Consider the following 16036-nt stretch of genomic DNA (forward strand, 5'->3'; position numbering starts at 1 on the left):
TACGGCATTGTGGGTAATGCAGGCTCGTTGCTCGTTTTCTGTCGAGCAACATTCCAAGACATCTGGCTAAGAAAACTAATAGTCGTAATATTTAGTGCGGGTAACCCGTTCTGCCACAGACCAACTTAAGCTGTAAAGCCAGAACACACAGCGCGTCTGTTGCATAGCGTTATAGTATTGGGTGTTGTGTTCAGGATGTCAGCGAAACTGTAAAGATACTAATGCTAATTCAAGCTAGCTTAGCTTAGCTGCAGTTTACTTTGCGACCGTTAGAGGGATGTCTACATCTATTTCCATGGCAACCTCAAAGCTGAAGGTAAACAATAGTTGTTTGCTGTGCAAGACAAAAAGCCCACAGCTATCAGTTTTGGATTTCTGACAATGGAGAGAATATGTCTCGATGAATCAGCTTTAAAAGCAGTGGATAAGTACTGCGAGTACAGAAGGTTTGTCTCAGCGTTAGACTGCTTTTAAGCTAGATCTTGTCTTCAGCTAATCTCTGGAGGGTTTTCCAGTTTGGAGCAAGACACCAGTATGCAACAGTTAATGCCAACTAGCTGAAAGTACAATATAAATGCTGCAATTATATGATAACCGGTTTGTTATAGGTTCAATTCATAGGCAAGTAATATTTTCACCATTCTCTGTATTTAATGGTGGACTGTCTTACCAAGGATTGTGGGTGATGATGATGGAGGCAGACTGTTCACCGAAGAGCAGTATGAGGAGTACAAAAGGACGGTGCTCCCTCTACGCATGAATAACAGGCTGTATGTGAGCCTATGGGGTGCCAGACGGTATTGACTGCAAACTCATTGGTCCTGAGACACAGTGTTTCTGTACACATAGGTAGAATATTACACCATAACACATCAAGTCAGACACTCTTCTCCCTTACACATTTAACAGAAGTACACAGTTACATAATACATGTGACATAATGTCATCCAGGTACAAGCAACATAAAACCGACTTTGAAGTGGTTCCACCTGAGCGGCCACTGGCCCTACCATGCCAGGTCAGGGGATGTCACTGTCTCGCCTATGAGTATGTTCCACGAGTTGGGCCAAACCCAGTCCGTTGCAGGTGTAAACACTCGCCTCAGGATCACAGTGAAGCTACTGGCCACATGTGCAAGAAGTGTGAGTCTGAAATATCTGCATTTAAAGACAATAGTATTTCTCTCTTTTCCAAATTAGCTCATACCCAGGTTTCACATACCTGTTTTCAATTTTCAGGTAGTTCCTGTTCTGGGTTTCAGAGCTCCTACACTTGTGGTTGTGGCCAGCCCAGCTCTGCCCACCAGACCCTGGTATGTTTAGTTAACAGGCCCTTGCTAGACATAGCTATACAATATGCCCACAAACACATAGTTGCACGCTTAACATAATTTGAATTAATTAATTAATTAATTAATTTAATTATTTCTTTATTTTGCAGGTTGAGACAAAACCTGAGAGGGAGGCACGGGGTCGTCCTGTGGGCAGGGATGTCCCGTATGCTGCCATGGGGGGGCTGACAGGGTTCAGCTCCCTGTTGGACGGCTACATCGCACTGGAGACCTGTGGCTCAGGTATCAAATATGTAGCATACATAGCAACCTAATCTCTATGTGCAATGAGAAGCTGCTATAATAGATCCATCTTTAAATGCTTGTGCTTGTGCAGTGTGGTATGTGAGCGGTGCTTTGCTCTCTGTCTGGTTTGGTGAGTCTGGAACATTCCTTGCACACATAGTGACGTGGAGCAACATCAGCTCCCAGGCACAACAAATACCAGTCAAGTTAATTCTCGGCTCAGACATTCTTTGATTCAAGGAGTCAGTGTTTTGGTGATGCAGCCTTTGTTAGATTCTCGGTGCATGGTGGAGGTGTGCGCGTGCATTGGACAAAAAGTGAAGGAGGTTCCTTCAAGAGGCATGTGAGGGCAGCAAAGAGCAGTGCAGCATCAGTGTTGAATTAAAAGGCCTGCAAGAGTAGATAAGTGAATAGTAAAGACCACCTGTGTTTTACCAGAATACATCTGGAGTAGAGCTGTGGGGATACAAAAAAACATGTATTTCATATTGTTTAGAGATTGATTAGATTCTTTTAAAACATACTATGTAAAAATGTTGTCAGCATGCCAAGTTAAGTTAAGCAAAATTATTTCTGACCAATAATGGCTTCCTCAGCTTTTGAGAGGTCATTTTCATCTTCTCTGAAAACAACAAAAATTTAATTAATGATTGAATGTGCCACATAAATTACACTCTTTTGTTATTCATTTATGTGTAGTTAATTATGCATGATTTAATATGCTGTTGACCGATGAAGCATTTGCTTTCCACACACATAGGTGCTGAATTAAGAGTCTGAAATCTCACATTCAAATATCCTGAACAGTACACTTGTCCAAACACTATGCAGAAGGTCAGGATCAGCTGTAGCCATTATTCCTCTGGTTTTAGGGTTATCACTCAGTAAATATTAATATCTGTAATTGGGAATGGGAGTGGATACACAGTATCATATGCATTCTATAAAATATAACTCTATAGTTTTGACACCACCCAAGTATCAGATCCTGGTACAGGTAGTGCAAATAACATACTGTAGATGTTAAATATGCTTCTTACTTGTGAGATACACAGCGTTCTGTGTTGGTACCCGTCACATCTGATTTCCATAAACTCTGCTGTATCTTTTCCAGAACAAGACAGAGAAGATGGCTGCCAGCAGAGAAGCACAGCACCAAGGATTAAGCAAACGTCTACTAAAGCATCTAGCTTTTAGTAGAGAGAGAGACCAACAAACATCTGTAAAACTGTTACATTAAATACTAGACGATGAAGATTCAGCATAAATGAATCACACATATCTTCCAATCTGTAACCTGTATTCCTGTCTAAAAGTTTAAAACATTTTGATTGTCTCACAGTTCAAATTTTGTTCTTTCAGTGAAGTGTCTGTCTTTGTCAGTGTCGTGACACAGTGATATAATCAGCTGTCAGCAGCAGTAGTGATTAAACTCCACCTCACAACTAAACAATTAACTGACAATGTATTGATCCAACCAGAGGTTTGAGTGTGTGGAGGTGGGGCCCTGTGATCAACCAGATTTTTTATGAACTTTTTAGACCTGAGACCGGATCAAATTACAGTTTGACAGAGCCTGAATACATCTGACTACACATTCAAGATCAAACACATCCATTATAATTAGAAGATGTTGTCTATGTTATACTCTGTTGTTGCCATGAACTGTGAAAAAAAATATAGGATACTTAGAGCAGAATATGGAACTTAAACATATTTATTTGAGCTCTTTTTTACTTAAAATTTTCTGGGTATGCTGAAACACTAGGTAATACCAGAACCTTATTCCAGATGCAATCATGTCTATTATAAAATTCATATTTTCCATCCCTATCCTTGCTCAATCCAACCCATACTCACTTTTCTTTAATGCGGTTTTCTAGCAATGCCTCATATTTACCTCCTGATACATAAATTGGTCAGTTTACACATCTGAGGTTTCTGTGATTGATGCTCTCTTACGGAGAGAAAGCCGCCCACTCAACATGCCACCAAAATAACACCAGAACCATGGAGCTACATGCTCAGTGATGAGCACAGTTTTTAATTTCCAGATAGATGTACTGTCTCCGATTGATTAATCCCATTCCTCACGGCAGATCAGCAGTGATGAGAGCTGATTTAATCCACGCAGAGAATGGAGATTGAAGCAGGTCGTGTTTTCTCCATTGGCGGCCCACTTTCCTGCGTCGTTGACTGAGAAATAAAATTAACAGGAATCTAAATGAGGATTCACTCCCACTCACATGTTACCACCGTGTGGATGGCAAGTCATACTGGATCAGCATCTGCACCGGTGCTGGCCAGTGCATCTCAAGTCACCTGTGTTGTAATGTAAGCATTACCTGAGGGAACTTAGTGTGTGTGCATGTGTGTGTTTTAGTGAGTTGAACAGGTGGTCTTGAGGGAAAGGAAGTAGGGCTACGCCTGAAGCACAGCATGGGTGCACCTGGGTCCAATCTGAAAGCTGGCACTTCAGATGCAGTGTGTATCTACGATGACGGTGGTATCAGGTTGCCACAAGACGCACACATTCACATCCACACACACACGCGCGCTTTAGACCAATCATACTTCTGCTTTGCTGCTCAGAAGAGCTTTGTTTACTGCTAGAATCAAGCATCCACTACACCTGTTTCTACTGCTGCTTACTCCTGGACAGTTTTTCTCAAAGAGGGGGTGGAGTGGGACGGGGGCGAAGAGAGAGAGAAAGAGTGGAAACCCAATTAATTTAAGTGTTAAAGGCCTGACACATTAGTCTGGCACAATTACAATTTAGGGTAATTGCCTCTCCATAGCAACCCTGTTTAGGAGGCTACAGGTAATTTACTTTGGCCATTGGTCGAGGGGAATGACTACTACACTTCCCTTATCCCCATGGAAACCACGCCCAGCTTGACTGACAGATCCAACACTACAAATCAGGAGGCGAGCACAGAAGATTAAATTGGCAATTACTGCACAAGGAAACACTTAATTACCCCAGTGACAGTTATGGTAAGCACACACTGACTTAACTGGAGACGAAGAACACACTCCCCTAATTTCCCCACAGACAGAGAAAGAGGTAACAGAAACTCAGGGGCATGGAGAGACACAACAGACTGACAGGTACTGACAAATCACTTAAAACTGTCAGGACATATTCTCAACCAGCCGTTACGGAGAGGGAAAATACAGCTTGAAATAGAATTTCCAAAATGCATAAAAGATGGATGAGAACATCTATTAGCTACGATAACAGCAAATGATAAAAAACAAATGATATGTGAGTCCATAAAATCTGTTGACCTCGAATTAATCATCTACACCTTTGTTTTCATTCCTTTGTTTTACCTTAAAGTGGCTATTTCATGTTGTAGTATTGGTTCTATGGAGTGTTCTAGCATCTTTTAGCTAAGTGATTTGCTGTTACAGCCTGCAGCTTTAATGTTTTGGCTCACTCTCACAGCTCTCATCAGCATTGTTTTTCGGATACAACAAGCAGCTGCATTAGCTCCAAACAGCAGGCAGTGGAGATTAGCTAGCAGCTAGCTAGCAACTCAAGAGCTAGATATTTCCCTCAGGAGCTGATAGATACTAAGATACTAACAGACCAGAGAGTGAAAGTTGGACTCACATTCATCAAGTTAAACACAAACACAAACCAATCCCAGCTGACACTGGGTGAGAGGCGGGGTATACTCTGGACAGGTCACCAGTCTGTCACGGGGCAATATTACATACATGCATTAACATAATGTTTGAGGGTGTCTAATTACCATAATCATATTATATCAGATGCACTGGAGGGCATGCAGATTGAACACAAAAATGATTTATATAGTCATACAATATTATTTTAGTTTTTAAGAACACAAGCATTTCAATGCATAATTGTTCACCTATCATAATATTACTAAATGTGAACATTAAAAAACTTGAAGTTTAAAGTCCCAACAGCTTTCTGAGGTGGCAAATCAACTCAGATTTGCACTTAACGCCACTGTCTTTCCTCCAAGTGTCTTTTGATTATACAAAGAATCAGCCTGTGTAGGACAGATCTTACTCAAACAAAATAATGCTTGTTCTGTTTCTGAGAAGAAGAAAAAAACCCATCACAGTCTCCTAAAAGTGCAGCACAAGCCTACGTATGACTTTGAGTTACTGGGCGTGTGTGTGTTGCCTGTCTTTTGTGGTAGACACAGTGGGGAACTGACAATGCAGCGACTTCATAGAAGCTCAGCTTCGATCCCCTCCTGTGTCGACAGACTCAGGGAGGAGGATGGAGAGCGAATCGTGAGAAATAGATTTTGCTTTTTCACAAGCACTGTGATAACGAACAGAGAGGGATTTTGTATAGCTGGGTTAAATTAATGGTGATGTTTGACTAACAAAAGTGTGTTTAAACACATGGAGCCACACACACCCACTCATGCATGTACACATTAATGGAGAGCATATAACCATTTAAAAAGATACTTGGCATACTGTATGTTTGACATTAAGGAGGTTGAGGAGGTTAGTGTTAAGCCTTGTTTGTTTGAGCAGAGTTATCAGCGCCACTTAGCAATAAGACACTCGTAAAGGGTTTAGAAGTTGTCACATTGTAAAAGGACAACAAATGGTAAATGACTTTCCATGTTACAATCAGCCATTAAATCTGCTGTAATAAATACAGGGTCAAACAGTATGGAGGACTACTTAATTAAGTAGAAGCCAAATCATAAAACAATGGATCCACCAATCACATGGATCCTTCAATTATCTATAAGTTCACATTTTTTCCATCTCATTCTCATATGGGTTTCACCTTGGTTCAAAAGAAGTTGGTGTCTCATGATATTTGGGACTTGTTGTTAACAAAAACTGTGTCTCCCTTATTGGAGATTATCAGTTGGTTATTATTCAGAGGACGGCTCAATGTTTTAAATTTGGATGAATACATTGAGCTCTATGTGAAATACAAATGCATGAGCTCCACATCAAAGAATTGAGTTGATTTTTGTATCCTGTAGTATTTTAGATCTAAATCAATATTTGGTTTTCATTACATAAAGAAATTGTTTTAAAAATTTCAGGAAATATGCGTATTTGCTTTCTTGCTGAGAGTGACGGGAGATTAACACCATGCTAATACCTGTCATCATCAGAAGCAAATTATCTTAGCTTATCATAAAAAGCTGGGGGTAACAAAAAATTGTGGTCATAGGTCTAAATTAAGATTAATATCCTTCTTGTCTCAAGACTCCTTATTCTTGGCCTTATCTTAATTTACAGGGTCTTGTATTGTTAGCAGTTATAGAGTGTCAGAGTCATCCCTTTTGTCAGGATCATCACTTACAACTTAAACCCCATTAGAGATATTCCTAATTACAATATTGTACTACTTATTTAATCGTACCTGCAGTTTCCTGTTGCTGCTTCAGTGTGAGAGTGTGAGTCTGCTTCCTTGTGAGTGGTGTGACTGCCTGTGCTCAAAGAAATTCATGCTCCAAACAGGCTACCTGAATAATAATATAAAATCTGGAAATTACTTTAATTTGCAGAATGAGTATTTGGACACATTCAATAGTTGACTGACAGCCATGTGGAAAAATGTGTTCTTTCATGAATGCAGCACACTCTTGGAGAATTGATGCTTTTAACCACTTCCTAATGCATTAGGTGGACTGCTTAAATCACACATTTCCCCTCCATTATCAGGCTCCTCATCTGTGGAGCCTGCGCGTAACATGGTGTCTAATATGTTGGTAATATATTTAACCTGGTTGTGCTGGTGCTTATCACATTATCTCATCAGACCTAGTGTTGTCAAAAGTGTATTTAGCAGACATATTAGAATGTGAAACCACAACAGTGACATGATTCAGCCATTGTGACGTCCATCATTAGTGCTGCGTGTCTTGTGTTTAAATGCATTAATTTTCCCCCATAGAATATAAAAGCCTGTTCAAGGATTAAGGTTTTTAATGGGTGTTTGAGGTTATTTCTATTTTTTCTTTATATCACATATTATAGATTCAGGTCTACTACTAAAAATCAGAAGTGACATATCTACAGCACATCAGCTATAGCGTCTAGAGATTGCCAAGAATTAAAGTCTGATTTTGTTGTTTAGAAATTCCTATGTTATTCATATTATGTGGTAATAGTTATTGTTTACTGGGAGACGTAATTAGTTTAAAATGTTTTTAACTCATTAAATTCATTCATTAAGACTGAAAAATGAATAAATTTCATTCCAAGAAATATCACAATATTAAAGCATAAAATCATCCAGGTATAAACCAATTTAATGTGACTACATATTGTTGTAATACTGATAAACAAAGATAGATAAACACAGCATCTGAAGCTATTAATATCCATTAACACTTAATATCTTTGAGGTTCAGTAAACAGCCAGACAACCTGACATAGCAGTGACACATCATTGTATGCAGTCCAACGTAGGTCACAACAGTTATTAAACTAAAGTTTAGTGCCCTTTGACGTAGTTACAACTTTCATCAGGTTTCCTAATGTTAAGGCTGCGGACACTGACCTGCACACCTGAGCCGAACCAGCTCGTCACAGCTTGGCAGCTTGACCCTCTGTTTGTCTGTCAATCAAAAGACCTTATATGAGGTTTCTCTTGACGTGATGTTTGTGCTGCTTTCGCCCCAGGAGCAGATGTGGCAAAGACGCATTTCTATATACACACACACACAGACGGAAGCACACTCACACAGATCGCAGAAGACAGCCAGGAACATTGAGAGAAAGAGGCAAAGACAGGTAAATTAATACACCCAGAGTAGATGTGGTGACTCTTAAAGCCGTGGGAGCTTAATTAGAGTGATGGAAGAATAAATGAGAAAACGACAAAAGACATTAATTTCTTGCTATTTCCTATTTACTTTGAACTGAAAGTGGAGAAAAGCATGTGTTCTCTGAGATGTTATATGGTTCAGTAATTGCTTGCAAAGGCTGTCAATTAATGTCAAAGCCAAAACAAAGAAGAACAATTTGGGCACATGCTTCTTTGAAGTGTTGATAACTAGCAGTTCAGAGAAGTGGATAGCAGAAATGATACATCATTGGTGGTAAACCAGTTGGGTAAAAACAATCCAATTATTGTTAAGGCAATTGTGCAAATTACATTTAACCTGTATTAAAATCAGAAGGAGGTTTTTTTCAGTTTCATTTAATACCACTGCAATTTAAGTCAACACATGAAAATCAATTATGAACATCCCATAAACCTCCAACGAGCCTAATATCAAAACCTCTTGACTCAATTCACCTTCAGTTTGAAGCCTCAGTGCACAAAGGCAAACAAGGGGCTTCCGATGCTCTATCTAAGTAATAGTAGTGCTTGCTTACCACAAGTAACAGATTGTCACCATAGCACAATAGTGCAGTCAAAAGCAGCAATTTAGATGTCAGTGTTGGATGTAAAAACGGTGTAATAGCAAAGAAAGCACCAAAGCTGAACGAGATTTAGCCTTTTTTATATTTGTCTTCCTGGTCCGTTTGCATGCAACTGCCTGCCAGAGACGACACAGGCAGCCTGCTTGTCAGTATTTCCTTTTACAGTTGTACATACTGTAAATTTGAAAAGTGTGATTCACAGCAGTGGAAAATTACAGGCCTTTTCATCTCAACAAATCTTGGGAGAGAACTTATTGTCCAAACCAGGAGGCTGATGAGAGGAGGAGAAAACAAATTTGCATTTAAACAGCTTGCTCTCTAAAGGACTCGCTCTCCACAGAAATGACTTCTGATAATGACAAACCAAGCTCAGAGAAATTCTCCTGCACAGCGTTTACCTAAAGGTGCTACATTTAAACCAGCAATATATTACTGCTACATTAATTGTGGGTATATTGACTGGTCTAATTAGAGTAAACAACTGGGAATGTATTGGAGATGATTGGTAGCTATCTTTCTAATAGCGCTGATATTATTAGTGTTGATGAAAATTAATGGCCATACTTCCCCTGAACCCCATTTGCAGCATCACGTTGTCATTTGTCTCATCTTGAGCTGGAAGAACGGCGCCCTCTTTCTCTTTTGTGCTGCACAGAAATCCAGCAGATTTCCACCAAAATCTGACCTGGTTGTCAGAGCTATTTAAATTATAGAACATGTTATAAATATTTAATGAAAAGAATACTGGCTGAGCCTGATACCACCCCAAGCATGGACTTATCCACTGTATGAGTAGTGATAGCTTAACGGAGAATGAAACTGTAAACAAGCAAAGAGGATGTGTTTGAAATAACATCTTTTCACAGCTGCACAGGTTTATTTTGATTTTGTTGGTTACCTTTAAGAATGTTTTTTATTTTTGTATTCTAACTCACATTTGACAAATACTTTAAAGGATGTTGGTCCCTCTCTCAATAATTCCTGACTTCTCTAGCCTGTCTTTGGCAGTCAGCCCCAGGCCCAGTTGCCCATGAAGATATACATTTTTAAAGACAGGTCACAAACATATTGTTTCAAAAAACCTCAGTAACCTCCTTAACGAGCTGGGCACATCAGACTTAAGCAAACGTTCCTCAACATGGAGTGCACTGTGTATTTATTTGGGACTATTTTCTGTTGTGGATGAATATACAAATGTTGCACTAGTTAGCACAAGAGTGGTGTAAATGGGGCTGACTTAAAATAAACTATGGTGCCCATGTTCATGGTAAGGAAGGAACATGTCACAGAGGGATAAGCTGTATCACACTTCAACTACACGGACAATACATTGTCAACAGTAACAAAAATACTGAATACTACCCATCAATGGTTCGCAGTTTAGAGGCTGTGATGTGTCCACAATAACTTTAATAATGTCTCAAACTTAGTATTGACATGAAAACAAGTGTTTCTGTGTTCATGATTTGTTTTATTTTCCCAAAGTTTAACTATCTACCAAGCTTCTCTTTCTGACTGTCTAAAAGCTGTTTGACAACTGCTGGCATGGAGGCATGCTGTTTAAAAAGCTAAAAAGCATCCCTAAAGACATGGATTTGTCTGTGTGTGTTTCTTAATCCACTGTGAGACAAGTATATTTAGTTTGGGATTCATCCACTATGTTGTTAACATTTAGCTCCACCTCAGGTTGAGATCAAAGACCTGCAGAGGCTAAATAAGTGAACTGAAATTAATGTCACTTTGGCGGAAAGGCTGTATGAGTAGACTGAAATTAATGTCATTTGGGAGGAACCCTATTGAGCCCATGGTGCATTATTTTTGCTGGAAGTATTGGGGGAAAGGGTAGACGGTGGCCATGAAGGGTTGCAACATCGTTTATGTGACACTCAACTAGGTAATGAGGAGCCCAAGAAAACATTCCCCAACCATTACTTGCAAAACAGTGTGTACCGCTGACACCAGGCGTGATGGATCCCTGGATTCATGTTGTTTATACCAAATTCTAAACAAGGTTTTGTCATGCAGTTTTCTCCTTAGTTTTTAGCCATGCTGGCGTCGTGGCTCATGGGATGGCGATGGGGGTGAGTCAGTCAGTCCACCACTTTGGTCCAAAGCTAAAATATCTCAACAACTATTACATGGATTCCCAGGAAATTCTGAACAGGTATCCAGCTGATGCAAACACTGACCTCTCAGATGTGTCCACGTGCTTTATGCATCTGCTTCATTCACATGTCAGACACTTACATAGGTGCAAGCTGTTTGCTTAAAGAAGCGTTACACCTAGTGAAGTGAGTCACTTCAGTGAGTGTGCATGTATCTCCTGAAGTACTAATTCCTGCCTGTGATCATCATGATTCGGTCATGACTTTGTGCTCCACACTCTCTCACTTGTTTCTCATTCCTCATCTCCCTCTTAGCATCCTGCGTTATACAAAAAGCCCTTAACACATCCTCTGCGCAACTTAAGAAGCAGCTCTGCTGAAGAATACTGATTTTGATAGATTATATGGCTGCGAGCTGGTATACAAAAGGATTATGAATGGGAGGTAAATGAAGCACTTGGTGAAACAGATTCATTTGAAGTGCTATTTGGGTTTTCTTATTAAGTGGGTATCTTGGAGATTGGGCTCTTCTTTGGCTGACGTGTCTCGATATTCACATTTAGGCCTTTTGTTCGTGTTGAGTGTCCCAGTCTCTCTTTCCATCTGATGGAATGAACTGCAAAAAACGAAATTAGTGGACTGATTCAGTCAAACAGCATGTCAAAAAAGCAGTCGTGCACACGAGCCTGTTTGAGATCTTTTTATTTCAGATCACCCGAGGCGTCATCATAGGAGCAGCTTTTGGCAAGAAGGCTGCCTATAGCAGAATGATTTGAAGTTCGCCGACAGTGTTACATTACTGCCATTCTTTTGTGACTTCAGATGACATTATTGATCCCATAATGCAGAAGAATGACTAGTTGATTGTGAAATCATTTATTACTTTCTTTCTGGTAGAGTGGCTTTATAAACACCAAAACATCACACTGTATGCTTCCTCACACCAATCTGTTTGATGGTGTGTGTTTGAATGCAACAGTTATTAAGAGAGTGTATTGGGCACATGTGTGTTTGTGTGTGTGTGTGTGTGTGATATTTCTGTCTATGTACACACCTGCATTTGAGTCACAGAATATAATGTTACATCAACAACACAGTAACTTAATTCAGTACTCTTTCCAAAGGGAACATTATATGTCAGATGTGCAAAAGTGACTGAGTGGTGAACTTTATATAATGTAATCACTGTATTATCCATGTAATGTTCTTATAGGCTGGTCTTATTTGGTTAGTATCCGAAAATGTTACTGTAGTAGCTGGATTGGCCACGTTCTTTTAAAAAACAACTTCATCCTTAATCCTTCTTGGTCTCATTGGAAACCGGGCGTATTAACAATTAGCTATTTTTAGTTTGCATTGTTATTTTACGTCTCTTAAATTAATGGAAATAGCTTCTTAAAAAAAAAAAACCACACACACACACACACACACACACACACACACCAGTGACAGCATCAGCTGTGACGTTGACACGAGGAAAGGCAGAGACTTGCGCTAAACGGGCGCAGCTCTGACGCGTTTTTCTGCAGCGCGTCTGGCGCACACGGATGGTATAAAACCGAGTGCACACCAAGCGCACAGAAGAGCAGAAGAGACCCCACAGGACAGCGCGCAAATCTTCTTCTGACCTACTGGGAATTGTGAGTATCTTTTATTTTTGATTTATAAAAATATTGACATGGAATTATAAACTTGTCTAAAGTCTCTCTACCTGACTTTTGATGCAACTGCAAACGTACTGGTGATTGTTGGAACTCTATCACTAATAATAATGTTTGCATGATTTTTACTCCGACCAACTAGACATATATTCCTCAAGCAAGACTTAAAAGTTTAACAATAAGTCACTGCTCAATAAATAACACTGAGCCTAACATTTCCTTTAAAAACGGAAAGTTAGAATTTAAAGCACAATGAAACATGTGTCCAGTGATGTGAGAGGGACTTGACAGTTTTTGTTGCTCTGCCAGATGCATCCTAACTTGGTGAGCTGGCTGGGGACTCTGGGGTTCCTGCTGTGGGCGCTGCTGTGTCTGGGCGCCCTGACGGAGGGATACCCGGTGAAACCGGAGAACCCCGGGGAGGACGCCCCGGCGGAGGAACTGGCCAAATACTACTCAGCCCTGAGACACTACATCAACCTCATCACAAGACAGAGGTAGGCGGACTAATTATATAGCTCTGCTAGAATAGGATAACATAGAACACAATGTAATACAACAGAGCAGAGTGAGAGTGCATTCAGCTGACAGAACTGATAATAATAGATGTTCACTGGCTAAAATTTCATTCTGCTTTATTTTATTCTACCAATTTTTCAGTATTTCAAATTTCTGCAAATAATGAGATGGCAGCTATCAGATGAAAAAATGCTTGTGGTGTTTTACTATACTGTGTATACTATGTGCTTTAAGTCATTTTCTGCTAAATCCCTTAACACTGAACACATTTCCAAGTCGTAATAAGTAGGAATACAGTTTTTGAATTTTGGCAGGTTGTTTATCCTCATGGCTGGAATGAGATACATTCCCCAGAAAATAAGATATTTAACTTGAAAAAATCTTACAGTTACGCTTTGAAGGAACTTTCCCTCAACATCTGTCAGTCCTTGTTATGGTCAGGCAATACAGTCTGGGGAGCATATTCACATTTGCCTATTGAAGCTGCCAGTCTGACTCTTGCAGGTTCGATGACACCTCCCCCTGAGTTATTCCCTCTCACTTGTGACAAAGCAGGGAACACCTGCTGCCCAGTTACCACCTGTGAAAAAAAAAAAACGAGGACAAATGACTGCCACAGTCAGCGTGCCGTGTCAAATCACCCACAGTTTTCAGCTTTCTTCTGAATGTCATGGGCTGGGATGCCGCTGCAGGCGTTTTGCCACCCAGGTGGGAGAGGCGCGCCGGCACAGCTTATCATCTGAGGGACAGAAAGGGAAATATGACCACCTGCGATGCAACTCCTGTCTGTGCCTGCTGGGTCTCAGTCTGACTGTGTTGGGTTTTCACTGAGCTTGTAATTGGACATATGACACGAGGACATGCAGAGTAATAGGTTTGGTTATTTATTTCCCTGTGACCGCTTAAGCCAAGTTCTTTGATGAACCAGAATGTTGAGCTTCCCCTCAGCTTGACGAATCATCTGTCTTGTCTTTTATCTATCTATCTGTCTCTCTGTGTGTCTTAGGTATGGAAAGAGGTCCAGTCCTGAGATTCTGGACACGCTGGTCTCAGAGCTGCTGTTGAAGGAAAGCACAGACACGCTTCCACAGTCAAGGTATGTGTGTGTCTGTGTGTGTGTATGTGTGTGTGTGTGTGCAACATCTCTGCAACACTCACAGTGAAGCTGATCCTTGACCTTTGCTCCTCCTCTCACCAGATACGACCCATCGTTGTGGTGATGCTGCCATCAGTGTTGGCACCACTGCCTCACTGCCGCCACCGCCCCGCCGCTGCTGACATTCTGACCTCTGCACATCTGTCACTTCATACCTTCCCACGCCAAAAGACCACCCCGCCTCTGCCCCTTCTACCTGTATGAGCCGCCATGTATATTCCACCTCTCCTCCTTAACCATCAGCTACAGTCAAAACTGCTTCTAGTATGTGCCATAAAACTGTAAATAGTTTACTCAGAGTTATCATCTGTGATACATATAAGTGAAGTGGGGGAGGGGCACGTTGATTGTATTGTATAATTGTGCTATTAAAGAATCATTGTTTGAAGGAATGTATTTCTTGGCAGCTGTTTGATCAGCGTAATGTGTCACAGTTGGACCTGTGTCACAGTTCACTAAACCGTGGAAAACGTTGCAAAATTGTGTAATTTGCATTTTCAATCAGAAGCTAACTAAACTCAGCTCAAATGGAAAAGTGGAATCACATATAGTCCACATGATTAATTAATCAAGATGGGTCAGCTAACTCAGAGAGAGATATCTGGCCCCCAATGCCACATGACACCTCTCAAAACACTGCTTGTTTGATGTCTTTCCTCATGACGAGATCAAGTTTGGACTCGCAGCGCCACACCTTGCCTCCCAGTGGAAAACCCACGATTGTACCAGCTAATGTAGCTCTGTGAGACCGGATAATGGGGCAAGTGGCAGGAAAAGTACATTTAAACTGGGTCTAACGAGCACGAATGGCCCAGTAAAAAGCTTTAAACGGCCAGAAAACATCAGTCAATTTGAAGCTGCCAATTGGGTAGCTAATGGCGCTCTCTTGTGGCCACGAGGATAAGTACCCACTCTGAAACGTAATGATGGGAGAAATGGCATTTTCTGGGAGCATTATTGCAATTACACGAGCGGTTAGCCTACCGCAACCTGACATCGAGTCGGCCCACGGAGCACAAATCGAGCAGTTATAGGAGACACTGCAGACACACAGTCTGCGATGGAAATGAGATGCCCCCCAAGGAAACATTCACGGGGTGACTGCTTGGTATTCATGTGGTGGTTCGACATTTTTTACCATAAGAGTTGAATCAGTTATTGGAAAATAGTAACACCTGGTCACGGTCGACACTGGACCATGACCTTAAGTCTTGAAATATTCACCGCTTCGTCGCTCTCTGTCTCACTTTTCTCAGCTGAACGACTTGGACTAGATGAAAATTAAATGTGAGTACTTCTTAGAGTCTGGTAAAGCCTTGTAGGCAGTTTTGGGACCTCATCAAAAAGTCATCTCTTGGTATTAGCATATTTGTGGCCTTGTGTAGATGTATTTGTTGTCAAACGTGTAAATACTGTCATACTTTTAAAATTGGCCTATATGTTTATGATATGATGGCGTCCATTAACCATGCGTGAAACGTCATAGTTAAGGCTATGCTACTTTAATATGCTTTTGAAATTTATGCTAACATGTAGCTTATTTGTGTGAATGGATGAGTGTATGAGAGGAAGAAAAAAATACTATGTGCACAATACAATATGTACTCACATAGCGAGGGTGGAA

At 40.6% G+C, this 16036-nt stretch overlaps 2 protein-coding genes across 2 annotated transcripts; both read left to right on the forward strand.

Annotated features, from left to right (window-relative positions):
- Positions 1-51: 51 nt before the first annotated feature.
- fam221a (family with sequence similarity 221 member A) lies at positions 52-2903 on the forward strand. The gene is given in 7 exon segments (XM_018667402.2): positions 52-446; positions 675-780; positions 782-849; positions 952-1142; positions 1239-1312; positions 1441-1573; positions 2691-2903. Coding segments are annotated over 7 exon segments (720 nt in total). The 5' UTR covers positions 52-381; the 3' UTR covers positions 2774-2903.
- A 9691-nt stretch (positions 2904-12594) lies between these two features.
- npy (neuropeptide Y) lies at positions 12595-14804 on the forward strand. The gene is made up of 4 exons (XM_018667604.2): positions 12595-12716; positions 13047-13234; positions 14263-14352; positions 14455-14804. The coding sequence occupies exons 2-4, from the start codon at positions 13047-13049 to the stop codon at positions 14474-14476; spliced, it is 300 nt and encodes a 99-aa protein (XP_018523120.1). The 5' UTR covers positions 12595-12716; the 3' UTR covers positions 14477-14804.
- Positions 14805-16036: the final 1232 nt, after the last annotated feature.

The sequence above is a fragment of the Lates calcarifer genome, linkage group LG3, assembly GCF_001640805.2.
Source record: "Lates calcarifer isolate ASB-BC8 linkage group LG3, TLL_Latcal_v3, whole genome shotgun sequence".
NCBI lineage: Eukaryota > Metazoa > Chordata > Actinopteri > Centropomidae > Lates > Lates calcarifer.